Source organism: Archocentrus centrarchus, chromosome 6 (assembly GCF_007364275.1).
Source record: "Archocentrus centrarchus isolate MPI-CPG fArcCen1 chromosome 6, fArcCen1, whole genome shotgun sequence".
NCBI classification, from domain to species: Eukaryota; Metazoa; Chordata; class Actinopteri; order Cichliformes; family Cichlidae; genus Archocentrus; species Archocentrus centrarchus.
This window is the reverse complement of record NC_044351.1, coordinates 8,688,724-8,716,118: the sequence shown is the minus strand read 5'-3', so window position 1 is coordinate 8,716,118 and position 27,395 is coordinate 8,688,724. Positions and strand designations below refer to the sequence as shown.

General features: G+C 40.2%; 3 protein-coding genes across 3 annotated transcripts in view; 2 read left to right on the top strand and 1 right to left on the bottom strand.

Moving 5' to 3' along the window:
• The first annotated feature begins 5,730 nt into the window (after window positions 1-5,730).
• On the top strand, window positions 5,731-10,074 carry lyve1b (lymphatic vessel endothelial hyaluronic receptor 1b). The gene is made up of 6 exons (XM_030732346.1): window positions 5,731-5,849; window positions 7,154-7,319; window positions 8,034-8,173; window positions 8,537-8,941; window positions 9,144-9,222; window positions 9,436-10,074. Exons 1-6 carry the CDS (start codon window positions 5,765-5,767, stop codon window positions 9,635-9,637), a joined length of 1,077 nt encoding a protein of 358 aa, XP_030588206.1. The 5' UTR covers window positions 5,731-5,764; the 3' UTR covers window positions 9,638-10,074.
• A 422-nt stretch (window positions 10,075-10,496) lies between these two features.
• On the top strand, window positions 10,497-16,396 carry rlig1 (RNA 5'-phosphate and 3'-OH ligase 1). Its single transcript, XM_030731884.1, has 7 exons — window positions 10,497-10,679; window positions 13,636-13,753; window positions 13,875-13,970; window positions 14,553-14,669; window positions 14,851-15,048; window positions 15,432-15,601; window positions 15,823-16,396. Exons 1-7 carry the CDS (start codon window positions 10,581-10,583, stop codon window positions 15,991-15,993), a joined length of 969 nt encoding a protein of 322 aa, XP_030587744.1. The 5' UTR covers window positions 10,497-10,580; the 3' UTR covers window positions 15,994-16,396.
• Window positions 16,397-16,723: 327 nt separating this feature from the next.
• cep290 (centrosomal protein 290) overlaps window positions 16,724-27,395 on the bottom strand; it is a 34,340-nt gene continuing 23,668 nt past the window's right edge. Inside the window, exons 37-52 of the mRNA XM_030731885.1 lie at window positions 25,770-25,983; window positions 25,156-25,293; window positions 23,621-23,842; window positions 23,166-23,288; window positions 22,330-22,472; window positions 21,938-22,093; window positions 21,040-21,163; window positions 19,292-19,426; window positions 18,841-18,927; window positions 18,523-18,687; window positions 18,299-18,421; window positions 17,998-18,167; window positions 17,669-17,810; window positions 17,374-17,447; window positions 17,130-17,224; window positions 16,724-17,018 (exon numbers count right to left, since the gene is read on the bottom strand). Of these exons, the coding sequence (XP_030587745.1) occupies window positions 16,774-17,018; window positions 17,130-17,224; window positions 17,374-17,447; window positions 17,669-17,810; window positions 17,998-18,167; window positions 18,299-18,421; window positions 18,523-18,687; window positions 18,841-18,927; window positions 19,292-19,426; window positions 21,040-21,163; window positions 21,938-22,093; window positions 22,330-22,472; window positions 23,166-23,288; window positions 23,621-23,842; window positions 25,156-25,293; window positions 25,770-25,983 (2,356 nt within the window). The 3' untranslated portion in view covers window positions 16,724-16,773. The remainder of the gene's footprint in view (window positions 17,019-17,129; window positions 17,225-17,373; window positions 17,448-17,668; window positions 17,811-17,997; window positions 18,168-18,298; window positions 18,422-18,522; window positions 18,688-18,840; window positions 18,928-19,291; window positions 19,427-21,039; window positions 21,164-21,937; window positions 22,094-22,329; window positions 22,473-23,165; window positions 23,289-23,620; window positions 23,843-25,155; window positions 25,294-25,769; window positions 25,984-27,395) is intronic.

The window sequence follows — 27,395 nt, the reverse complement described above, 5'->3', positions numbered from 1 at the left end:
CCTTTCAGACTCACAAAACATAAACATTTGTTTTGCCAACTTTGCTCAGGATCAGCTGTTTGTGTTTAACACTTTGCAGTGCGCCCTCTGGTGGACAAACTACACAACATCCACACTCGTGGTTGAAGGGTGTTTCTCCTGTTTCTTCTTTACTTTTTAATTTTGATTTATCTGCTGTTATAAAAGCTGATACCTATAAAAATGCATTTTTTTTTAAATCTTACATTTACACTACCTTTCCCATTATGATGGAGTCATTAAGAAGGCCAGAAGGAGCGTGTATGACATGTAGTTACACAAATTGTCATGTCTCTTGTTTACCTCCTTTTTAAGCTGCTGCAGTTCTTCACTCAGACGCCCCCTATCCGCCTCAGCTGCATCCTTGTCCTGCTGGCAACCCAGGGCCCGAGCCTCGGCCATGGCCCTGCTCTTCTCTGCCTCCACCCGGGACTCCTCTGCCTCATCTGCTGCTCGTGAGCACAACATTGCTCTTTGCTGGCTCTGATACAGCTTCTGCTTCAGCTGATGGGGGGGTCATAGGGAGAGAGGTGAGCGTGTACTGTAGTGACATAGTTAAGAAACAGTAGATGCCTGCCTTTGTTTCCACATGTAATGCGATTCTAACCCCTCGGAGTGAGAAAGGTCTGCTTTAGCAGGCATGAATGGATATAGGTTAGTGGCATAACATGCATTTCCTTCATACGTTCATATAAAATTTCTTATTAAAAAAAACTAGATCTAAGATTTCAAACAATGAAACACTTCAACTACTTTTTGTGGATGTCACAATTTCATATAAAACCCCTACTTTCATTGTGAAGAGCTGTTTCTTCAATAACACAATGGCATTTCTGAAAAGGCAGTCACATTTCCTGCCACAAAATGTCCCCATATAGCAACATCCTCCCTCTGTGGGGTCGAGCATTCAGACCTGTACTGTTCTCGGTTCAAGCCACATGTGCAGGTGCCCACTTGTTAATAATGGTGAAGAATGGCTTCCTACCTTTCCCCAACATCTCAGTGGACCAAATGTAGTTGAGCTCGCAAATGCTGCACTGCACTGTCACAGTTTAGTGGCTTATCGGTCCAGAATTACACAAATGATCAAATTTTGCTTTCAGATTTAAAATAGCGATGCCTCTTCACCACTTTCTGCTCCCCCTCTTCAGGAAAAAAAACCCAAGATTACTTTTAGGTGCACAAAAATAACCATATTTTATTAGAGCAATAGCTTTTGTCACACATTTAATACTGGCAGAAGGAGTATCAAACATAATTTTTTATTATTTAACATGTACTGTAATATGATTCTAGCATTAATCCTGCAGAACAGGAACCTGCTGTAAATCAGTTTTAACTGAGTCAGTGTAGTTACATGAAACTTATTTAATGTGACTTTAATTGCTCATGTATAATATATGGGAGGAATAAATGGAATGCTCCATTATATTTAACTGCGGATGGTCCGTTCTTCCTCAAAGTTATCAAACTGAGGTGAAGACAAGATTTACAAGAGGAAGAGTCACTGAAAAGCCTGCTTGAATTTGATATTAGTGTGTGTTTATGCATTCTTTTTTAAAGTGGCCAATTTTTCAATTTCTGTTATTAGTGCCATTTAATAATTGTGTCTGACTATACCTCCTTGACTTCAGCCTGCAGCTCCTGGTTCAGGTTTCTGAGGTTCCTCATGGTCAGCTCGTTCTCTGTGCGCATCATAATCCGTTCCATGTGGATCTCATTTGATAAGTACTTGTTTTCCTTCTTCAGATCCTCGCATTCCTGAGGGAATTTATTAGAGACATGCAGTGTGAAATACACGCTACAGAGTTTAAGTGCTCGTTACATTTATGGGATTTTTTTCACATTCATCTTGCTTATTGTTTTAGGTTTTATGGTTTATGGTTGAGGTAGCTACAAAGGCTTTGCAGTAAGATGAAAAATGACTTCAGAAAGTCAACAAGCCTACAGCTCAGCACTCATATGGAACTGCAGCCGCTTCAAAAACTCATTCAGAAGCTTGCAGATTCTCCCATTTCTCTGTGGGGTCAGCGCTACAACACTAAAATTCAAGTATGATATGAAATTAATAATTTTTTTATGCTCCTTTGGAAAATGAAACCCTTTGTTAACAAATGGAAATGGCCAGATGCACACTGCTAAAATCAGAATGGTTATTTGGTTAAGTATAGGTTTTCTTTTCCTTATCCACAAATAGTCACGTAACATCATTTCACATGTGACACGAAGAAGGATTGAGCTGAAGCCTACGCTCAGATATTTACAGAGAGGTGCACTGGTTCACACAACTGGAATTATTAATATTTATCAGACATTTCCTGTAAGGATGTGCTGACAGTGAGGCCCCTTAAACCTGAATGTTAAATGTGACGCCTGCAGTTCTGAGTCAAATCTACGTGTTTTTAAAAGTGTGCATGAATGCTGTAATCACTCATAATTTTAAAATTCTCTGAACAGCCAGATGTTCAGAATGAACACATTTAGTTTCATTTAATCTCAGTGTTATATACATTTTGTATACATTTTCACCTTTTCTACCCTCTTACCTTCCTCTTTCTGACCAGCTCCCCTTGCAGATGATTGATCTGGAGGAAGGAGCCATTGGAGCTGACGGCGCTGACCGGTCGGACCACCCGCACAGGCCTCCTGGATGGTCTGGGGAGACCTTTAAGCTCTTCCGTTACTCCATTCCTGAACCGGCCGCCTCTGTTAACATTACTGCTGCTCATGGAGAAAGATTTGTACAGACCATCGTCTAACGAGGACTCCCCGGCCGTCTGCAGGTCTGTATGGGATCTGGCCCTGATTGACATTTCAAAGGAGAAAAAAAAACTGATGCAGTTCTGCCAAAATGTCACCAAAACAAAACAAGGGCTCCTGGTTTGTAGTTAGAGCACTGAACAGCAGCCTGAATGAAGCTCTCAGTTTCACAGGGTGGATCCTGTCACCAACCCAGCATCATTCAACATTTATGAGGTAACTCGATAGGAGAAAATGCACTGAGGCAAACAGTCTCTGTGTTTTGGTATGAGGACACCTTCCGTCTCTTTTAAAGCCTTAGATTCAATCACCCTTTTTTTTTTTCCTATGAAATCTTCAGATATTTTACATTTACATAAACACAAGCAAATGTTACATGTTCAGAGGCAAGAACAACAACTTCATGCGTCACAGCTGATGTTGTGGTCTGGTCAGAGTGAGAAGTTGCTGAGACTGGGCTTTGTTGCTGCTTAATAGCGAAACTGGCTCCTGCGCTGCTATCTGAGAAATTCAAAAAGTCGGTGATGTCACTATTTGTATTTAAGGTTTGACTGTATAACTTTGATATTGAGGTCCAGTGTTTGTTGGAGTTTTTTAACCACAGGGGGAGCACATCAGAATAAATGCTGGGTAACACTTTATAATACAGCCTGCAGCTGAGGGCTTAATTCCTCTGCAATTAAATGGAATTTGAATGTTATTTTATTGGAAATTACAATGTAATTATATTTACCTACACAGGCTTAAAGGTACATTAGAATGAGGGGGTAACAAGCCAGGTTTTTACAAGAAACAAAGAAATAATTAGACATTCAAATATAAATTTCATAAGGAGTGTAAATTCCTGGAACTTGGCAGGGTTAAGTCACTCCATAATATGGCCTGTGCCCCAAAAACTACAGTGTAAGGTGGGGAAATATTGTTTGTTTTTCCACAAATTTACTTACAGTATAATTTGTTACCCCCTTATTCTAGTGTCCCTACCTTTAATTATGCGTAGGTAAATATAAATACTGTAATTTCATATATATAGTGTCACCAAATGCTGCAATAACAGGAGCTCATTGTTGGCCTGTGTTGGTATTTTGTGACTTTGACATAATTATTTTTCTTACAGTCATAAAAAATCTTTTTATTTTAACATAGTTAGAATTTTACATGGACAAAGAGCCTCATTGGCTTCCCTTAAAACGTCTACTTTCAAGCTTGATCCAAACCTGCCACCTCTGCAGTCTGGCACAGATTCTTCCAGCTCGCTTGCTAAAGAAACACATAAAGCGCAGGATGTATAGAAGTTTCTACAGTCTTTGTATACCTCTGCATCCCCTTTTGTTTCACAATTATAATCAGACTTGCTAATTGTACCCATCTGTTTTATTTTATCCATAGTTGAAAAGTCACTGAACCCTAGTTTGAACCCTCATGTCTGTCTTGAGTATTGCACTTCTCTTTTTGAATTGATTTCTTGTATCTTGATGCTTCACGGAGACATTTGTCACACTTTTTAAGATGTTTTAACTGGTTTGTGTTTTTCTCAGTCAAAACAAAATCCTCCTGTTTTTGTTTTTTGGTGTATTTCATTGAATTAACAATTAATCAGATACTTGAAAACTAGACTGCAGTCACCTGTTTTACATGATGTTCCAGGCTACTTAAACTTGCCCTGTTCAATGTGCACGACACATCTGATTTCATTCTGTGTAACTTCAGAATGGCTATTTGTTTGCACTCCTGTGGTGTTTCTGCTGCACAGGTAGAACTCATCAAATATTAGATGAGTTTATTATCACTTTCTTAACCCATTATGCAGTTCAGGGTCACGGGGTGGGAGAGCTTATTGCAGCATTTCTGGGGTGAGAGGCGGGATACGCCCAGCACACCAAACGATGCCGTGAGAGCTAACAGAGGCAGACAGCCACAAACTCTCACATTCACAGCTACTGCCGATTTATGATCTAACAAGCGTGTCTTTGGACTTTGGGAGGAAGCCGGAGCACCCAGAGAGAATCCACAAAGGCACAGAGACAACATGCAAACATGCCCGCAAGCCTGCAGCCATGCCTCAAATCTATTTAGTTAAATTCAATTAATTTTATTAGGCTTAAGGTGGAACACGTGGTTATCAACACACATATCAACACACAGCCCCTCACTGCTTTCCCTCACTGCACTAAAAATACAAATAGATCGAGCCATACGCAGTGGTATTCATTTCATGTGTGCCACGGGACACGCTGCTGCTCCTCTGTGATGATTTGAAACATCGTAGAAACACTCAGGAGACCTCCAAATGATTACAGAGGGAAAAAGAGAAAATTGGTACAGACAGCAAAAGTGAAGACAAGCAGAGGAACAGCATGGAGGAAGTTCCTTTTCCTATTGGCTGTGAGGGACAAACATACCTTTGGCAAAAGTGCTTTCAAAGCAGAAAAAGTCCAAATGCATGAAAACAGAAAACAACATTTAAGTCTGCTTCTTTATCCATATCTGTCTGAAAAGGAAAGTTTCTTTTTTTTTTTTAATGAAGCAATTCTAAACCCAACTGACCCGATTATCCTCACAATATAAAATAATGATCTTCTTTATTTGTTTCTCTTATATAACTCCCAACTTCTTGTATCTCTGTTTTGGAAATCCTTGATTTGTTTTTATTGCTAATGAGCTTAGTGCTAAGTGTTATATATATATATATGTCATGTTTCTATAATTTGATCACAGCCACATTTAGAGAGCTAGTGTCAAGATCTTTTGTGTGTGTGTGTGTGTGTGTGTGTGTGTGTGTGTGTGTGTGTGTGTGTGTGTGTGTGTGTGTGTGTGTGTGTGTGTGTGTGTTATCTCCTAACAGGCCAAAGAGCAGATTTGACCTTGTTTTCCTGTTTCCTCTTGTCCTCCCTGTCACATGTGTTCTGAGGCTTCCCCCTGTGCTTCAGTTTATCTGTTTCTTCAGCACCACCATCCACTTGAGTTATATTCTGTCATACAAGACATGGCAAGACTTTGTTGCTTGGCACCATTTTTGCTTGTGTTTTTTGCCCTGTTTTTACAAACCTCTGAATCCACTTTGAGTAAAGGTAAGTTTTTGGTTTGGTTGCTTCTGCCTTTGCGTTTAGACCTAATCCTGGGATATTCCACAGATCTAGCTTTTTAAATTCTAAAATTGCATAGTCGTCAAAATATTTGAACATGTTTTCAAAATGTTTTCAAGATTACCATCAGATTTCATTGTTAAAGGAATATTTTTAAGATGTTTCGCTCCTTCTGTGACATTAAACTTTAAGCCATCTTTTGCTGCCATTGTCAGACAACTGTAAAATGTTAACAAGAGATAAGAAAAAAACCAAACTTCAATTTTTTATTTTTTATTGAGTGTTCTTTGTTGTACAAGGAGTCTGTGAGTGCTCGTACCATTGATTCTTTCTTTATGCAGCAGATCACTCTCATACACACTGTGCTTTACCCATAAGGTGCAATGTATACTTTATGATAATATAAATGACAGATCATAAGGCTTTTCAAAGGACTGTAAGCATGAAATCCATTCTTCTTTTCCATCCTCCATCCATCCATCCTCCATCCATCCATCCATCCATCCATCCATCCATCCATCCATCCATCCATCCATCCATCCATCCATCATCCATCCATCCATCCTCCATCCATCCATCCATCCATCCATCCATCCATCCATCCTCCATCCATCCTCCATCCATCCTCATATCCATCCATCCATCCACTCCATCCATCCTCCATCCATCCATCCATCATCCATCCATCCATCCATCCATCATCCATACCATCCTCCATCATCCATCCATCTATCCATCCATCCATCCCATCCGCATCCATCCATCAATCCATCCATCCATCCATCTATCCATCCTCCATCCATCCATCCTATCCCTCCAAGCCATCCTCCATCCATCCATCCATCTATCCATCCATCCATCATCCATCATCCATCCATCCATCCATCCATCCATCCATCCATCTATCCATCCATCCATCCATCCATCTATCCATCCATCCTCATCCATCCATCCATCCATACACATCCTATCCATCCATCCATCCATCCATCCATCCATCCATCCATCCATCCAGCCATCCATCCTCCATCCATCCATCCATCCATCCATCCATCCATCCATCCATCCTCCATCCATCCATCCATCCATCATCCATCCATCTCCATCCATCCATCTATCATCCTCCATCCATCCATCCATCCATCCATCATCCATCCATCCCCTCCATCCATCCATCCATCCATCCATCCATCCATCCATCCATCCATCCATCCATCCATCCATCCATCCATCCATCCATCTTTCCAATGTTATTCTTAATGAATTCTTCTCAATTAATTTTTCTGTAGTCATCTCTCAGAGTTACAGAGCCACTGGAGTCTTCCTGCTTATTGAAGGAGAAACCTACACCTTGAACTTCACCTCTGCCAGTGATGCCTGTCTTTCTCTGAATGTCACCATAGCGTCCGAAATCCAGATGACAAAAGCGGTACAGGATGGACTGGAGACATGCAAGTAGGCCGAAAGCATATGACACATATGCAGCTTTTAGATTATTAAATAATATACAAAAACAGGTGATTGAATCAAATGCATTGCACAATTTGAACCCAGCAATGCCATAAAGATATTGAATTATAGAAAAAATTAAAAAAATAAAATAACTACCCCAAATAAACAAGAGCCCTGTTTAGTATAAACATGTCCATATCTATTTGGTCAATGACACATTTTTGTAATTTTGCCTCAGTACACTGCCACAGTAGCATTTAAATTTTGCTTTAACTATTTATGAATTGAAGCCCTTTTTACACACAATCCCCAGTTTTCAGTGGCTCAGAAGTAACTGACTAACATAACTTTAAACATGACAGTTGTTTTTATTACTTGGATGAAAATCCTTTGGACTCAGTGACTGCCTGAAGTCTGAAACCCACATTTGACAGATAATGTTTCACATGTCAGATCGTGAGCTGTTTCTCAGTTTTCCCTTCCCACCATTCTCTCCTGATGTTTTTTTTCCTATCTCTCTAATAAGTTTATTTTGTTGTTTCACACATGGAATCAACTCCAGATCGTTTATCTGCTTAATTTGTAAGAGAATAATGAGGGAACACGCCTCACCAAGCCACGAAGCTGCTTGCCAGTCAATTGTCCAATTTATTTGATATTTTAGTGAGTTGCCTTGCCTATTTTTATTTTTTTTTTTATTTTTTACAATTTTAACAGATATGGCTGGATAGCCGAGCAGACTGCAGTCATCCCACGAATTTCATCCACAAAGAATTGTGGCGCGGGCAAAACGGGGCTGGTGAAATGGAAAGCACCAGCAAATAAACTGTTTGGTGTCTTCTGCTTCAACGCATCTGGTACTGTTTATTTTCTTAGCTTGATAGGCTAATGTACACTATAAATGTCAATACATCCATATTTTGTGTTAAGTTTCAGTTTTTTTAAATAACTGAACTGAGCTTTACACATCTGATCTGTATGATATCTAATAGGTGGAATATGTCAAATAACATCTAATGGCCAGGACCAAAGGTCCCTGAGTGACACATACCAATGTAATGAAATGATCAGTGTGATATACTTGATCTGTCAGTGGTTTTAACGTAAAGCGTCTAAAATATTATTTGTGGAATTCTGTCTGTAATTATCAGCCTTTTTCCTAATAACGATGTCAGCGATCTGATCACTTTAATAGAACTGTCAGCCTTTTATTTTCTCAGCACTAACAGATTTGGAGACAACAGCCAGCCCACAATCCTCCACGTCTTCAACGCCGCCGACAGCTCTAACTCGAACCTCAACATCTTCCACACCTTCGGTCGCATCAACAACTAAGCCCATGTCCTCAACAAAAAAGCCAATAACAACAAAACCTCCTCAGTCGACACCCTCAGCGTCAGCTTCTGCTGTCCCCATCGAGACATCGCAGTCAGCTGGGATTTCCTCTTCTCCCCCCCCTTCTCTTACAACTTTCTCAACCCCTGTTCCTGTCTCTTTGCCTCCCCTAACCACATCCTCTGCTCTCACTTTTATCTTTACTGCTTCCACTCATGCCTTTAATTTCCCTGTTTCCTCTGAGTCACTGCTGCCACAGCCTGAAAGCACTGCTAAACCTTCTCTAGAAGGTATGTTCTTCACTTTTTATGACACTGTTTCTTTTTTCATTGTTTCATTCATATAATAAGGCATCATTTAAAAAAAAAAAACGACTTTATCAAATTAGCTTCTTTACTTTATTTTTTCCAAACATATGATGGGGAGGGATGCTCATGTGGGGTGGACCTGGTGTTCTCATATCTTTGCTTGTCTTTGTTTTTTCTTTATCAGGTTTAGATACAGCACTTATCATTCTTGGCATCGTTCTCCTGCTCCTGACAACAGCAAGCATTATGTGGTACTATAAATTGTGAGTAATGTTTTCAGATAATCTGAATGGCTTAAACTACTTCACAAACATTTCCCCATGTATAACATTCATTTTAAAACAGAGAAAGTTTTGTTGTACAGATTTTGGTAGGTATTCTGTAGAAGAATATTTAGAACACTAGAGAATGCAATAATGATGTAATTCACATATATTGTCTTTTATGAAAAACTTTTTCCTCTCTTTTTGGAAAAGCTATGTTTTCAGCTGCTTGTATCAGGGGCAGCAGATGGATGAGATGGAGACAGAGATGTGGAAGTGCACTGACAGTGAGATGGGCCTACACAACCAGTATGGACAAGAAGATGATGATGAAGAGGAAGAATCATACAGGAAGTACTCCAGTGATATAATGCTGTGTGTGAAGCCAGATATGAAAGCAAACTCTTCAGAGTAGTATGGCGATTCTGTGCAGGTTTTTGTAGGAGCAACTGTGTTACCTGATAAATATGAGATTAGAAGATGATTTAGATTATAAATTCTTTGGCGGGTTTGTTGTACTGATCAAAGTCATTGTTAATATATGCGCAGATGCCAGGAGCAGACACAATCTGTTGCAGAAGTCGTGTTCTTCTCCTGGCTGAAGACAGCTCTGTGTAACTCTGGCTCTATGTTTAGGCTTGTTGTCATGCAGCAGAATGAATTTGGAGCAGATGCTTTTCTCATGGTGCTGTGCACTGGAAAAATAAAATGCAAACATCATAATTTGCCAAAATATTTTGGACACTAATCTTGTTTAAAAAAAAAATTACATTTATGATGTGTATTAGGGACAACGGAGACTAACAAACAACTGAAGGACCGCAAGCTTTCAAAGTAATGCTATAACTATAAGGGAAATAAAATATGAATATGAATGAATATGAATGGCCTTAAAGTTATTTACAAGTGTTAAAAGTCCATATATTTCCACATGAAATTGTTGTCAACTTAATTATATTTATTAGAATTACATGTAATTAACACACATTTTTATGTGAAATTTATGCAAATATATTTAATTGTGATCTATTTTAATAATTTCAGAGCTATTTCACGTTAATTACGCATATTAAAATTGCATATATTTTATATAAAATAGCCTTAACGTTATCTACAGGCTTCCAATCACATATATTTCATATGAACCAGTCTTCAGTTTTGTCCTATTAGAAGAAATGTAGTCGATACATGTTGTTACGGGGGCTGCAACATGGCGGTGCTAATGAGTCATTTAATTACGTGCGCAACGGCATTTTACCAGCGGAGAAGAAGAAGACAACCCCAAAACCAAACTGCAGCTGATTTTTCTCCTCTGATCACCTGTATTTACAAGCATTACGTTGCAGCTTTCGTAGGAAATGCACGAAATGCGGCGTCTGGGCTCCGTTCAGCAGAAAATACCGTGTGTTTTTCTGACTGCCGTGAAGGAAGAACAGTCCCGAAAACGCGACTGTCAGGTGAGAGCAGCTGCAGACACGTTATTACCAGCACAGTAGGTTTGTTATGGGGATGTGCTGCTGCTACAGTTAGCATGGAGAAGCGTGAACACACCGTTTTATTTTAGAGGAACTGACATTTAAGCACGGTGGGTGACTGAGCTTCCCCTTTCTTCCTGCATGAAGACGCAGGTCAGGTCCTACCCGGCCTGGTACTGTAAGCTAGAGCACCGCACTGACTTAGATAATGTAAACAAAGAGCAATTCTATCTAACATTCACACACATTGGTACTCCGACGGTTGCATCGGAGAGCAACTTGGGGTTCAGTATCTTGCCCAAGACTGGAGCAGCCTGGAATCGAACCACCGACCTTCCGTCATGACCTGCTTTACCTCCTGAGCCACAGCCAACAGTGTGTTTTGTAAACATGACAAATTGCTTTACAGGAGGTTTCAACAACGAGGAATTTTCTGTTAGAAAACTTGACCTTTTTTTTTTGTCTATATGGTGTACTTTGACGTAAAACAGTCCAAACTTTTTTCAAGGAGGGCCAGCAGTCCCTGATGACATTATTTTCAATTATAAAAGATGCATATAAATATTCTGTTGTTTAATGTTTTCATTTCCAAACAAATACCAAGTAACCACAAAAGCTGTCTGAATTTCCAGCAGAAATTTAAAACATACAGAAACTCTGTGTATTTCTGATAACAGAGCAGCAGGTAAGCTACTGACACTTATGTGAAGGGTGAAACTGAGATCTGATCTTAGTACATAGGACAGGTCTGTTTCGAGAGCAGTGGTAGACATGCATAAAATGTCACATAGGTGGGAGTCACTTGGTCTTGATCTCAAGCGGTTTTTGTTTAAAATCAGAACAGAGAAACTCAGCTCGCAGAAACATGTGGAGCCAAACAAGCTGAACATTTTCTTTGCAAATGTTCACATCTGTGGAAACTTGATCTTATCCAGGTGCTGTTGTTGTGCCAAAAAAGTGATCATTTTTCAATAGTGATTGATATTTTTGTGTTTTTGATGTGTAATGTCTTGACTTATATTGTTAAATAGACATCAGTCAACAGGATTTATGAAGGGTTTATATATAAAGAAATGACCTGTTTTGCAAGTGTCTTTATGACTGTGTTATTGTATCGACATTATAATCACTCCAGACCTTTTTGCCCTCTTCAAATATCTTTATAGAGCTGTAATGTTAAATTTGTTGCAACGTCTGCTGCCGTCTTGGTCGGATCTCTCTGAAAAAATACATTTTTAATGTCAATGAGAGTTTGTGCTGTGATAAATAAAGAATATATAAAAGTCACTTTGCCAAAAAGTGATTGTAGCTTCTAACTTGGGACAGGAATATTCTTTCTCGCTCAAACCGAATTAATATCATTCATGAGTGATATGTTTGACAGATTATTGGCCAAAAAGTAATTTACAACAGTTTAAAAACAGCCTCTGAGTTTTTGGCGCAACACCAATAAAAAGGCACGAGAGACAGAGGCAGAGAGATGCTGGTGTCGGCTGTCACGCTGAAGCTCAGTCAGCTCCAACTGCAGGTGTAGCTGCAGGTGAGGTGAAGCGGCATCAGGGTCAAACATCAACATGTTCTTTTCAGTAGTGGCGAAATCCCAAAAATGGTCGTTGAACTTACCAGCGAGGGATGTGATGACTGCTGCATACCGCTTTGTTTGCATGCCCGTATTGCCAATCGTGACATCCCGCAGAGATGGGAAGTGTGGAGGGCTTCATTTGTGACAAGTGTCTCTGGAAAAGTTGCAGCTTCATTTCAAAGGGTGTGCATTAGTTGGCTCATTTCTGCATCTTTTCCTCGACGGCTAACGAAAAACAAAATAAAAATCAAAGTTTGTTGGCTTCTCTCCCAGTTGTCTGTTAACGTGTGATGATAGCGCTTCAATTCTGCGAGCCACAGTGTTCCAAACTGGCAAACCTTAGCAAACTTTGCCTTCTTCTCAGGGCAAATGTGTTCAGCTATTTTTGTAATGCAGTCTTTTGCCATGTTTAGCAGTCAAACATAGCCACTTGATCACTTGCTTTGGTGATGTTTTCATAAGTGTCAAATGAGCAGTGTACACCCGCAGAGCCCCCCGTGCCACCTATGACCCCCATCAAAGCTACACCACAGCATGGGCTGTGATTGGTCAAGCAGTCAGTCTTCTTCTTCTAGAGGTTTTGAAGCAGTTGACAGAGATCTGTTACACAACACTGCCTCCATGAGTTAAAAAGAAGAACTTGCATGCTGAGTTATATTCATTGTTTGTGCTGACGGGCCAAAAATAACACATTTTTTGAAGAAACGTGCGGGCCACATAAAATCTGAGCTCGGGCTGTATTTGGCCCACGGGCCGGATTTTGGACACCCCTGGTATATGCCAAACAATATGGAGGTGTTTTTAAATCCTGTACCAAACTGATACACCTTACCAAACTTCCATCTAAAACCTTAAAGAAGTCTTTAATCTTGCCGTAATGATGACACCATGATGATGACACTCCCTGAAGAGCTTCACCGGCACCTCATCTGGATTCCCCAACTGTTATTTGGTATCTTTAAGTTGTGATAATTGCCGGCTTGTACTCATGTTGTTTTGAAAATGCCCAGAAACTGGAGTGTCATTTGTTTAAAACAGTACCTGTTAATAAAGAAGATCCTTCGAGAGAATCAGTTTTCATGGGACTTATTATTATGTACTGATTCAAGGTCAGCATAATCATGTAAGCAACCTGGCTGTGGCTCAGGTAATGAATAAAGACTGTTGGTGGTTCTTTAATAAAGTTCCCTTTTAATTGGGGGAAAAAAAAAAACGAGGGGGGGGGGGGGGGGGGTACGGGCTAATATCTAGATAAGTAATTTTTACACTCATTCTTCTAATACATTTGCTAATATTGGGCATAATCATCTTCAGTTGTCTCTTACACTGGTCAAATGTGTGTCTGCCTCTCTTTAGCAATTTCAGGTTGTTGCCACTGAAAATGTGAACCCTGTTGCTCTGGAGGCTAACATAGATGGTGCATTTGCCACAGAAAAACTTGATGGTACCTGCTGTTATGTTACAGTTTATAATGGTGAGTGGATTATTGTATCCTTGCCAGCTGCTTCATCTCTGAGTTTGAACTTGATTTTTTTTTTTTTTTCTGTGTAACAAGCAAAATGCTACTAATTAGAATTTTTTTTCGTTTGCTTTAGGGCAGCCTTATCTCTGGGCTCGACTGGACAGAAGACCCAACAAACAAGCAGAGAAGAGGTTTAAAAAGTACCAACATTTGCACAAGAGTTGTAAAGGTAAATTACCTTTTTTTTGCAGTACGCTTTGGGTCTTTATCCATTTGAAGCACAGTCTGATCAGTTTTGCAGTATTTGTCTGAATGTGAGCAGAGTACACCTCTGTACACTTCTCAGTTCATCCTGCCACTTCTGTCAGCAGCGACCTAGTTCTGTTGGCAGCCACAGTTGCCCATGCGGTAGCATCATGTTTGACATATGATGTGGTCTGCTTTGGATCATAAGCTTTTCTTTCTCCATGCTGTTGTCTTTCCATCATTCCAGTACAAGTTCATCTTGGTTTCATCTGTCCAGATATTTTTCCCCAAAACTGTGGAGGCTCTTTAAAGTGTTTGATGCAAAACTTTTGTTAGACCCCTTGAAATAAAATGGTTAGTCTGCACTTCCATCACATCTTGATTGTACGATTTTAAATCCACAGTGGTGTTGCAGACAAAATTACAAAAAAAAAAAGTGTCATTGTCCAGAAACGTATGGACCAAACTATATGAATGTTAAATGACCAAAAAAAAAAAAAAAATGCCTGGAAAATATTAACACAGTACCTATTTACCAGTGGATAAGATTTCTCTGGGCTTTCAGGTTTCATGTGGAACATAGAGGAAGATTTTAAAACCGTGCCGGAGACCTGGATCCCAGCTCACAGAGTCAAACATCACAACGGCCATCCAGTACCTGATGAACACGGACATATTCCAGGTTCTTACTTATTATTTTCATTTATATGCAGTGTAATCAGCTGCATCACCCAAAGCGAATGTAGTTACATGTCAAATAGATTCATAATCGGAGGTTTAGGTGTAAAAATGTGTAAGCATCATCTTTCACATGGAAACCATCAGTGTGGTGACGGCTGATTTTTGTTCTTGTAAATATTTAGGCTGGGTTCCAGTGGAGAAGGACAACAGGCAGTACTGCTGGCACTCCTCTGTGGTGGATTACAAAGCTGGGACTGCTCTTGTTCTCAGGCCTTGTTGTGACAATGAAGACATGTTAGAAATCACAGCAGTCCCATTAGCCGAGCTCCAGGAACAAACACTGGAGCTTATTGGAACCAACGTCAACGGAAACCCTTATGGTGAGTCCACTTAGCTTTTTATTTGAACTCTGAGGGAGGGATGTTTTTTAAACTCAGGGTTGTGTTTGTAACCACATCCCACATCTGAGTCTGTTTACAATACAAAGCTAAGATTGCAGCGGCAAAAACACTTAAAGTTTTACTGTGGGATTTAACAAAGCAGTGGGTGATGGTAGTTACATCTGTCTTGTAGTCTGCGGCTTGGAATTACAATTAATGGTCGCATCAGTTAACTTTATTGGGTGATAGTTATTAAATGAAAAAAAAAAAGACTCAAAATCAGGAGCTGTTGTAACACCCTGCCAGTCATCACAGTGTCTACCAAGATGACAACCTTCATTTTAAGCCTTTTAAACTAAAGTTCATTCATATTGTACAAACAGGATTGGGCAGCAAGAAGCAGCCTGTCCACTGCCTGGTGACTCACGGCAGCATTCCAATCAGAAACCCACCACCTGTGGACTTCCAGCAGCTGCGCTCCTGGTTCCGGGAGAATCCGGACGGTCGGGTTGAGGGGATCGTCTGGCACTGCAGTGACGGCACTCTCATCAAGGTGGGATGACTTCATTCGTCAGTGTAAACAGTTTGATGTAGTATAAAATAAATACATTTCATGTGCTGAATAATAGATAAATGGCTGTATTAAAAGATTGAGTTGCCATAAGTAATTTACAGAAAGAGCTGCTGTCATGCTTCAGTGTGCATGTGAAATCAGACACTGAGCTCTCTCTCTCGTGTGTGTGTGTGTGTGTGTGTGTGTGTGTGTGTTGTTAGGTTCATCGTCATCACCTGGGACTGAGGTGGCCAGAAGAGGACACCTGCCTTGGTAACAGGCCGGTGGTCATTCGTGTCGACGCGTTTGACAGCACGGACTTGTTTACATCCTTTTTAACACTAAACGGACACTGCTTCAGCCGGCTCCAGGACATCCACTTTGAGCTGTGAGCGCACACAGAGAAAACAAAGTTCCCTTCTCTTCGTATTCTGTGAGGACCTGCCACTGACGGCTCCCTGGTATTTCACCTGTAATTCCATGTGAGTGATTTAAAATCCACTGTTTAGAGCAGTCCGTTTATTCCACAGAAGCAGATGAAGGACGCTGATTATGAACTGCTGCTTTTTGAAAACATGAAAGAATGGGAGCAGTTGACAGTGAGTGAGCAGTTCATGGAAGAAATGTGAAAAGTGACTGAAAACGTTTAGCACCAAAAATGAACAGAGGAGTGAATTAAAAGCTTTGCACTTGTCTTCAGATACATAACATGTAGAGTTTAGTCAAAAAAGACAGTTTTGCACTTGTTTTGCAGAGATGTGTTAATGTTCTTTAATGTTAAAATAAGTGACCAACTTGGCATTTTTAGTTCTTAACAATGACCCATTTACACAACTCATCTGTTACTGAGTGAAGAATAAATAATGAGAATGTAAACATTTTATTTAACTTATTTTTCTCTGATAGAATACAAAAATGACTAACAGTACATAAAAAAAACAAAATCTTACATGTTACGTAAAAATCTACATTCTCCAAACAATAAGTTACTGTTTACATATCAACAAAAAACATTTTCCTTAGGGGTGGAAAAAAGTATTGTGCCATTTGAAAAGAAACTCCGTCCTCAAATCTCCAAGGAATGTGATTTGTAAAAGCATTAAATTAGTGTTTGCCGGCGTTTAAAAATTGTTTAATATTCCTAACTCCATTAAAAGGGACAGTCCCCCTGATTAACTGATGGACACATGGGGCATTTCTGCCTTTACTCCAAACTGTTTACACACCTTCTTCAGCTGCTCCTCCAACAGAATATTCTTTTTCACTTCTAAGTTGTAGTTATATTTCAGGTCTTCAATTTCATCGAAAAATGCCGGGTCAAAGTTCCCCAGTTCCTTTTTCAGCTTCGTGACTTCGTCTTGAAGTTTAGTTTTTTCAGTTTCAGCTGCCTGCAGAAGTTTTTTGAGTTTCCTGTAATCTGTGAGTACAAGAGGAAAGCACTGAAATCACTATTCTGCCTGAGAGTATCCTGTACATCACAGATAACAAGGTGTACCAAGCTCCACATTGAAGTAGCGTGCAGACTCACCCAGCGTAGAGGACGTCTCGCCGTATCGCTGAGTGTACTCATGCATCCTTTGTTTAAGTTCTTCATTCTCCTTCTCCAGCTGAGTGCTGACCAGTCTTCAGATACATAACATGCAGAGTTTAGTCAAAGGCAACATTTAAAGTTTGATGATTCAGATAAAGCATAAAAAAATTAAATGGAAGTGAATATTAGTGAGACACAAATATTACCAGATTACATCCATTTCTGTGCACAGTTAACGTACCGGATTTCCTGGAACTCCTTCCTGTGTCCCGCGTCACCCTTTGCAGAGGCAGGAAACGTTTTTAACGTGTCCGCCTAAAGAATGACAAACCCACATGGATCAAATACAGCACTTAAAAAAAGACAACTTTCTGTCACGTACTTAAGCTGCTGGACAAGAAGAGCCTAATAACGGAAAGTTTAAAAGAAGGCCAAAGATTATCATGACTGCTAAATTTGTGGAGACCATATACAGCACCCCCCCCCCCCTCTCAAACAATGAATAAATGCAGGTTAGACATTTTAAAGTCTGACACCTGATCCTCAAGTTGTCGGATTGTCATCTGAGCTCTCTCCTCACGCTCTGTCACCTCCTTCAGCTGTTGTTTGAGTTCAGAGAGGCTGACAGTCTTTTGGGAGAGTTCCTTCTCTAGCTCCTTCATCTTGTTCTCAAACATCCTGCAGAAACGGACGTTAAACAGCTGTTAGATCACAAACTGTGCAGGAAGTAAATAAACTTAGTCGTTTATTAATATTGTCTTTTGAGTGAATATTGTCTTATTAAAGCTTGAGCATGGGGCTGCCATAGAAAATGGATCAGCGCCAATCTATTATGCAGCATAAATTACTTTTGAGTCTTGCTGACCTGGTTACCACAGATGACTTCAAGGTCTTAGTGTCCACTCCCTCAGTGATGGGTCGGGACAGGGCTTCCCTCAGTCTTCGCTTGGTGTCTTCCAGCTCGGCCTCGAGCTTCTCGTTTGCCACTTCTAAAGTTGTCTTGGTCACTCTCAGCCTTTCTGCAGCCTCCATTTCCTGTTGCAGTGTGAAACGTGCACATCCAGGGGAGATAAAAGAGGAAAACATGCATTCAGTTTAGTTTTTGTGTAATAAATAACACTGTTTCTTTAAAACAAGTCTTTTTAACAAGTCATAAGTGAAGTTACCCTTTTAATCTCTTTGCGAAGACGTTCATTTGCGATCACTATTTTCTCCAGTCCTTTGGTTTTGGATTCAAGTTTTGAATTGAGCTCAGTTTCAGCCTCACGCTTCAGTGTCTCATAGTCAGCCTAGAAGACAATGCTTACTGTCAGCTGCAGTTACAGAACAGAGATGCTAACGTATCCAAAGGAATGTACATGATGTCTGAGACGAGACAGATCTTAGCAACCTTTAGCTTCTCATTTTCTTTCTGCAAGGCAGCGACTTTGTCTTGATTCATGGGTGCACTGGATTTCTTCAGGGTTTCATTTTCCCTCTGCACCCTTTCCACCACCTTCTTCATCAGCCCAATTGTCTTCTCAAGCTCAGGTACCGTTTTCCCACTGTGGCCGGCCTGATGAGGAACACAGAACAAATCACACTTTGGAATAGAACGAGTTCATTTTCTTATTAGATGTATTTCAATGATATTTTGTTTGTTTTAATTCATATGTATAGATTTATTTTCAGTTATTTTAACGATCATGTACCTAAAGGAAAAACTTACACCACGTATGTGAGCCAGCTTTTTTTCTACTTCTGTCTTTTCCTTTTTCAGTGCATTGCACATCTCTTTAAGGTCTGCAACTTGATTCTGTGAAAAGGAAAAAAAAAAAAAATTCCAGTATGTCCAAACCAAATTATTAATAAAATAATTAACAAAAGCTCATAATGTGATGCTAAGAGAAAAAAAAAACCATTATGATGCTACTGTCGCGTTCACACTCGGGTTTCTGCCAAACGGGCTCTCCAAGAACTGCAGTTTGTAACATTTATACAAAAAAGTTGAGGCACAAAATTCATGGATATTTGTGCCTGTGCTGAACAGAGTGGTATCGATCTTTTCATCAAACTCTTGAGAACAACATGGAAAAAGTGAGATCCTATAAATATTGACATCTTCCTTTTGAAAAATGATTATCCACAGCAGCAGTGCTGCACTGAACAGCTCTCTCTACCTTGAGTCTCGGCAGGTCTCTGTTGGTCTGCTCCAGCTGAAAGCGCAGCTCCAGGTTTTCAGAGGCCAGCTTGAGGTTTTCTTTTTGGAGGCCCTGATCTCTCTGTGACGGAGTGCTGGTGCCTCTTCCTGAAGTCTAGAGGATGGCAAAGGCACAGAATGAACCAGAATTTAAATGTTATGAAATGAAATTGAAACTGTAGCAGCAGAAAAATCTTACAAAGGGCGTGCAGAAACCACTGGGAACACTGGGTCAATGGACAGTGCAGGAGGAGGAAACAACAATGCACTAACAAGCAAGTCACAGCCTAACTTTTGCTCTTCCATATCTAACACTATCATAGCGCTACTGCTTCAGTAGGCTGACTATAGAAGCCTTCAGATACCTTTAGATAGTTCACAGATTTGCGTTCATGTTTTTGTACTTGATCGTCCGTCTTGCTACTGATTAGGTGTTCGGCAAGTACAGAGCTGGAGTCCTCATCTGCCTGCGACGGATTATTTCCCACACTTGCATTCTTTGTCTCATCTTTCTGTGTAACCCATTCTTCCACCTCTTGTAACTTCTCTGATGTGACCCCCACATCATCATCGGTGTCTTGATCGTCTCTGTCACTAACGTCCTCTTTACTTAATGCTTCACTCATTTCATTGCCCATCACTGGTTCTGCTGCAGAGGCTGATACAACTGATCTGGGTCTTTCTGGCAGCTCATCAGGCTCACTTTCCTTTGTGGTCTGTGCTTCTTCCTCGTCTTCAGCTGTATTAACTATAGAGCCACCATGGACGTCTTGTGTGCCTTCTAAAATATCTGCTTCTGTTAGTTTCTCATCTTCTTCAGCATGATCAATTTTAAGTTCCTCTTCTTCGTCGGCCACATCTGCTTTGACAGCTTCTGCAACATCCTCTGATCCCCCACAGCTGGTCTGGGTTTCTCTGTTTACCCAACTCTCCTTTGGCTCCCTCTGTTGGTCAAAGGTGTCTTCAACAGCTTCAGTGCTGAGGAAGCTTCTACAGGACTCAATGGGACGGGATCCTGCATCCCCTTCACATGACCCATCGTCCACATCAAAAGTAGCAGAGTGAATCTCTCTGTGAGTCTGAGAAGAGATGCTTTTTCCCTTCGTGGACAAACAGAGTTAATGCAGTGAAGGTCATACATTTAAAAAAACAAAGAATGATAAATACAGAGATTACAAAGAAAAAGAAGAAAATCAAAACAGGACCACATCATACAGAAAGGTGAATACTAGGTTAATGCACCAATCTTCTGTTCTGGAGATAATGTGATGTGTTTATATTCATTATTTATTCAGCATAGGGCTGCCATAGAAAATGGATCAGCGCCAATTAAAAAAGGTTTAAAGTCTTTTGGCTCTGTCAGAAAATTTAGCCTATATACATTTTTGTGATGGAACAGATAAACCTGGTCTCCTGCCTTAAGCCCATGCTGAAAAATACAGTAAAAAATATTTGTCCCTTCAAATTAGAGCTTCCACTGACAATAACTTGAGCCTGAGCAGTATATGAGGCAGATGTAACCAGACAATGACAGGTTTGCTTGATATCTAAGTTAAATGATGATTTTGTAATGGATTCAAGTTTATTTCAAATTCCTTGTTTTGTCTGGCCAACAATCAGAAAAAAAAGCACATTTTCACATTTAAAAGTTGGAACCCGTTAATTTTGCTCGATTAAAAACCTTCCATGTATTTTATTTGTTCATCTAAGAGTCAAATAGTCACTCACAGAGGGTCTTGATGGGGGTTCTTTGGATATCTGGCTCTCTAAGGAGTGGAGCCTCTCCTCCAGGAAGCGGTTTCTCAGCACCAGATCCTGAATGGCGTCATCACGAGGTAAAGCCTGTTGCTGTCTGTACGTTCAATAAGAAAACAAAAGCGTTTGTCAGTCAGGCTCTAACATCAGTTTACAAGGACTGAAATGTTTGCCGGCACCTGCAAAATCAAGTACATTAGTGTCTGGCGCCATTGTTATTTTGCATCCACGCTTATAAATTTGAAGTATCTATACAAAGCTGTTTATTTAGGTTTGCTGTATTCTTGCAGAATGTTTATTAATTAGCTAAGAGAGCATCTGTGGTTAGCTTTATGACATCCAGCTGAACAGGAACTGCACTTTGAAGGGGCCCGTCCCTGAAATTATTAAAATCTGATTAAACTGATTAAAATCTGTTTTGAGACGTGCTACTCAACGCTCTGATTATTATAAGCTGTACATGTTTTTCATAACTAATGCACTGGTACAGCATATGTATCTACTTATATTTTTTTATTACTGGGTATTTATTACTAAAAAGCTTTATTGTGAGTTTTTCTTCTCCAATTAGTGACCATTTACTGCCTCTTTTGTGTATTTGCACAGTAATACATCATTTTGTATTTTATGTATGTGATTCATATTATTTTATTACGTGAACATATTACGTTCCAAAGAAATGGCCTCTCCATCAATTACTTTCCCCGCAAAAGCACATGAGGAAATCTATACTGAAAGGGGAGGAGTCTAAAGTGCTTTGTGTGGTCAGTAACACTAGAAAACTATTTGAAACTATATAAATGGCAGTCCAGCTAGAATCTACAGGTTAGGACATGAACAGAACCAACGATTTTTATGGACTGATTGATACTTTATAGTGAGAATCTCTGTCTCCAGCTTCGAGTTCTTCTTCTTCAGCTCCTCCATCTCCTCCTCCATTTCAGTGGATCGCACCCCCACCACCTGATCAGCAGTCACACCTCGAGCCTTCAGCTTCTTCTGCAGTGCGCTCTTCTCTTGCTCCAGTCTACAAACACAAAAGACACAAAAGGCAAATAAAATTCAAACAAACACAATTGTGCACTGACACATTAGTGTCATAAATGCACAAAAGTGTCTTCTGGCTTTGGTCAAAAACCACAATGATGGAGTCAAAGAAAGCTGTGTGTGTGTGTGTGTGTGTGTGTGTGTGTGTGTGTGTGTGTGTGTGTGTGTGTGTGTGTGTGTGTGTGTGTGTGTGTGATGTACAAACTGCAAACTGACCTGGCATAGAGGTCTTTAAGAGTTCTGAGCTGTTTTGAGAGGGATTCAGTCTCTCGTTCCTTCTCCTTTAGTGAATTTTTAACCTTCTCCATCTTGGCCTGCCATTTCTTGCCCTCCTCCCATCGCACAATTTCTTCTTTAGTCTGTCCAACAGGCAAGTCATACAGCTATTGAACATGCATCAAATCACTTAAGTACAATATAATGATATTTTTGAAAGGGCTGGGGATAACAAGACCCCTTTTCAATTGTGCCACAAGTGCAAAGCATTAGATCTCAGGAATGTCTGTCAATCTCCAAGCACATTTTGTTCTGTGCATGTGCAGAAGGGCTAAATCCAAAAGGGTTAGGTGAAATGCAACCAGATGGGAGACGGATGATGATTAATAAATAAACTGAAGTCACGTTAATCACATCACTGGTCTCCCTGCTCTGCAGCTGCACTGAATGCTCTTCAGTCTGTGTGGTGCAGAAGGCCACCAGAGAGCAGCAGGGATTTAATACACAGCAAGGGAGGTTTTCATATGGTAAACAGCAACTGTGGACAAGGCATAGATCAGCATATAACCATATCAAACATATTTTCTTCCAAGTATCTTGTTTGTGCTTACTGATAAGCTGGTTGTATCTGATGTTACTCTGTACTAAAAAGTACCAACAGCTCTGAATGCACTGACTCCATTTCAGTAAATCCCCTCTACGAATTTTGTGCCTCTTCTCCCGCCTGTGCATACCCAGAACAGCAAAATATTGTTGTACTCCTTGGCTCTGGTCACTGCACCACCTTGAAAACGGGGCCCAATAATATTTAATGCTGACTGAATTTATGTTCAAACCTTTCCATGATCGTTTTTGACATGTTTTATTTCAGCTTTTTTCTCCAAGTCAGACTCCAGCCTCCAGGTCTTCTTCTGCAGATTCTCAAGAGTTGGCGCCTTCCCATCTGGTTCTTGTTGGCTCTAAAAACAAATGCAAAACCACTTTTTCCTCAGACAGGTACAGTGGAGACAGAGAATCTCCTTTTGGTAAATGTAAAATACAGCCCACGTCCTGGGATAAACCTGGAACCGAACTTACAAAAATAATAACTCCTACGTGGTAATGATCCACAAAAATGTCTATAAAAATGTAATCACTTCTAATATATGAGCTTGTGGTCACATGTCAACATGTTACACTGTAACACGTGGCTTAAGGTTCAGAAGCTTAAGTTCTAAGAACAGTGAGCTCCAGGTCAAAGCAAGAAATCCCTAACGTGGTTTGCGATTTCACACTTTTTGGAGATACTAACTTGAAGAGCACTGCTGAGCCTTTTGATTTGCTGCTTGAGTTCCTGGATTTCTTGCTCTCGCGCCTCCTTGTCAGCTTGCAGGCGTCTTTGGCTTTTCTGAGCTCGCTCGATGTCTCGGTTCAGCCTGTCGACTTCCTCTTTCAGGGAGCCCTCGCGGCCTCTGGCTGCTTTGGCAGACTCCTTCGCCACTTGAAGCTCTTCGGTGAGTTCTTGCATCCGCACCTTTGGGGAAAAGAAAGTATTTAAAGTCTTTTCTAAATTTAAATAAGTCAGATAATATTTTCTGCCTTAAAAAAAAAAATCTCCAACCATAAAAGAAGTGGTAGTAACACACATATCTTTTGTGTAGCCAAAAAAAAAAAAAGATAATTGAAATGTATTTAAACAACCTTCCATTTTATTAATTTATTTTGTGCCATGACACATAGACTAACCACAATGCTTTTTTAAAACTAAATCATGATATCTATTTATATCTACTGGCTTTGTACATCTCATCGAGCTTCCTGTAAGGCTGCTGATAGTTATTAATGAAGGGAGTATGGGTTGGTTCAGGTTAGCCAGATCCTCTTTATGCAACAAGCCTGGTGCAAGCAGTGTGTTCACGGAGCAGCAGGAAGACACTCTCACCACAGAGCGATGCTGTTGTAATATGTGCAGAATGCGGTTTGGCTGAAATAACTGGGGTCTTCACTAAAAAAAAAAGCCAAAGTACTTGATGTCCAATCATTTCCAAAAACCATTTCAACCTCTGATTGGTCAGAACACAGGACAGTGTCCTCTCTTCCTCAGTCCATCTTCACTGAGCTCAGGCCCGGAGGAGGTGGCAGCAGTTCTGGATTTTGTTCATATATCTTTGCAAGGTAAGGTTGAGTCTAATTTGTGGATGCAGCAACAAACTTCGCTCATGAACACTGCAGTGATTTTTCACTATTGAAATCAGGTCTGCTTGAGGGCCAGAAGATTACAGGCCTTTAATAACAGGTTTCTCAGGATTTCCCTGGATTCTCTAAATCTTCTATCACGCACCACAGACAACAAAATCCCCATATTTTCCTTTTTATTCTGAAGCACAGCCTCAAACAGCCTCTCCAGAGAGCTCGTATAATCTTTTTGTTTTTACTCGAGTTTTACAATCTTCTGTTGCCAATTTAACTTTTTTTTTAACCTTCTGGAATTGTATTCAAAGTGAACATTTCATTTTCTAAGAACAATAAAAAAAAAAATGTTAAAAAAAAAGTCTTGGTAGCATTTTATATACTGGCTTTGTACCATTTTCAATTGAATATGGTGTTGAAATAAGTTACAAATCCCTGAATTCTGTTTTTTATTTCACTTTTAAACGGTGTACCAACTGTTCTGGGTACAGGGTTGCAAAACATCACAAGCTAGTAGCAGGTTGTAATTCCTGCATAAAATAACAGTAAATCATTTTTGTTGTGTTAAACAACCAGATCATCAGCTGATGAAACAACACACACATGAGAGAGAGGAAAAAAAAAACAATTAAGAGTCTGACGACTGTGGGGTTTTACCTTCAGGTCTTTGGTCTGTCTGTCAATCAGCATCTGTACATTAAGACTCTCCTCTCTCTGCACAGCATTTGCTATGACTTGCTGTTCTGCAGCGGACGTCATCTCCGCCCGCAGGTTCAGCAGAGCCTTACTGAGAGCCTTTAAGAGCACACACAGCAAAGACATTTAGTTCATCATATATCCTTTGAATTCACTGATCAAACTTACAACACATCAGCATCCATTAACAGATTACTTCCTCTCTGCCACACTCATTCTCATAATTTTGGTAAGCAATGAAGGACTGCAAAACTGTCGTTTACACAAATAAAAATGCTTGAATTTTCCATTTTTGTCATGTAAATATAAATGAAACCTCTTGGTTACACAAACAATATACTGAAAAGCTTCAGTACCAGCGTATACTAAGTCAACCGTAACTATTCAGGAGAGGCTGCCACTCCATCACACCACCACAAAGGGAAGACAGCCAAGATTCGTATCACATTTCTGGAGCAGGAAGAAATAAAGGTACCAAGGGGAAATACCTACTGCGACATGCTGAAACAAATTTGAATGCCAACCGTTTTACAGGTGTGCATACCGTTCAAAGGAGAGCAAAACAAGTAAGTAACCTTTAGCTGTTTCTCTTTCTGGCTGAGCTGTGCTTTCAGTTGTTCCACTAGATTCCTCATGGTGTTGCTGGGGGACCGGACGTTGGCCTCTTTCTGCGCCTCCAGTTCGGTACGGAGATCATTCATCTCCTTCTCCATTTGGGTCATCTGTCTCCTCTGATCCTCAATCTCACCAGTCAGAGCTTTCGTCTGGCTGACGTGATATTCCTCCAGCCTGCAACATATTTGTTTAAAAAAAATGTGTTAGCGGCGCATACTTTTGATTTTTCTGTGTTTGTCTGAGTTTGTGAGTCATGACTTTAAAAATGTGATCAACATGTGTCTGCAGCATTGAAGGGATTTAGACATGATTAAAAAAAAAATTGCACAATTGAAAGCAACATATTTTTTCCCCCCTCTGGGCTGTGTTACTGCACAGCAAGATGGTTAGAAAGTTACTGTTTTGAACCACAACTGGAGCCTTATTGTCTTTGGATGTTCTCCCTGTACTTGTGTGGGTTTCCTCTGAGTACACAGCTTCCTCCCTCAGTCCAAAAACTTGCACGTTAGGTCAATTAGTGATTGTAAATTGCCAATGGATGTGAAACCCAAGGTGTTCAGACTTTGTACTTAAATAAGGCTTATACTCTAAAGTACTCTGAGTGGTTGGTAAGACTAGAAAAGTCTATATAAATGCCATTTAAAATTTTTTTGTTTGTTTATAACAAAAACACCTTTACCAACAGTATTATAAAGAACTTTTATGTTTTATGTCACTTGTAAAATGACCACAGACTATTGTTCACTGACTCCAGGAACATGCTGACAATGACAAATTGTTGCATCATCATCTCATAGCACTGCCAACTTGATATCAACTAACATTAGTGATCTAAACTTTGTAGGTGTTAGTATTTTAGTCTGCAAGATCAGGACAGCTGTGCTGTGGAGAGATGCACTGTAAACCTCAGTTTAGGAGAATAAATTCAGGTACTGATGCAGCTCTGACTCCAAGTCACATAATCCTTTTGTAACCATCATGCCGCCCATATTCTTGTAAAATACAAAACAGTGTTTTTCAATACCAGCACAGCCTTTGAACATTTGCATCATCACCTCTCTTGTCTTAACTGCAGCTGCATTGCTGAAGAGGCCCACAGACGACTAAGGCTGTGCCTGCATCTACACCACAGTGAGTTGCTCATTTCACAAAGGCACGAGTATTCTGGAAAATGCCGTAGCAATAACATTCGCATAATAACTTTGCATTTCACCACCTCAATTTATTATTTGCATTAACAGTAAGAAACGTATCTATAATGTATGTTTCAGATTCTGCCTGTGTGTGTGTGTGTGTGTGTGTGTGAACGGTAGGGGCAGCACTCTCTCACACACGCTGCAACACTGTGCAGCACACACACTTGGAAAACCTGCACTTACTTCCTAAGTGGGGCAAATGAGCAACAACGGGAGACAAACGATTAACGGGTGATCTACTAACAACGTGCTAATTTATAACCAACACAATGCAGTCACTTCATTCACTTCAACAGTCAAAAATGAGCAGGGTTTACGCTCTCTGGAGACAGCACGGAAATTCAGATCAATGAGAAGCAGCTGAGGGAAGAGCATGTTTACGAAGTAAAA

What these genes read in the sequence shown, in the direction of transcription:
- lyve1b (XM_030732346.1), top strand. Translation starts at nt 5,765, where the DNA reads ATGGCAAGACTTTGTTGCTTGGCACCATTTTTGCTTGTGTTTTTTGCC. An exon ending in CTTCTGCTTCAACGCATCTG is followed by an intron (nt 8,174 to 8,536) that starts GTACTGTTTATT and finishes TTATTTTCTCAG; the next exon opens with CACTAACAGATTTGGAGACA. An exon ending in TGCTAAACCTTCTCTAGAAG is followed by an intron (nt 8,942 to 9,143) that starts GTATGTTCTTCA and finishes TTTCTTTATCAG; the next exon opens with GTTTAGATACAGCACTTATC.
- rlig1 (XM_030731884.1), top strand. Translation starts at nt 10,581, where the DNA reads ATGCACGAAATGCGGCGTCTGGGCTCCGTTCAGCAGAAAATACCGTGT. An exon ending in CCCGAAAACGCGACTGTCAG is followed by an intron (nt 10,680 to 13,635) that starts GTGAGAGCAGCT and finishes GCCTCTCTTTAG; the next exon opens with CAATTTCAGGTTGTTGCCAC. An exon ending in GTGACGGCACTCTCATCAAG is followed by an intron (nt 15,602 to 15,822) that starts GTGGGATGACTT and finishes GTGTGTTGTTAG; the next exon opens with GTTCATCGTCATCACCTGGG.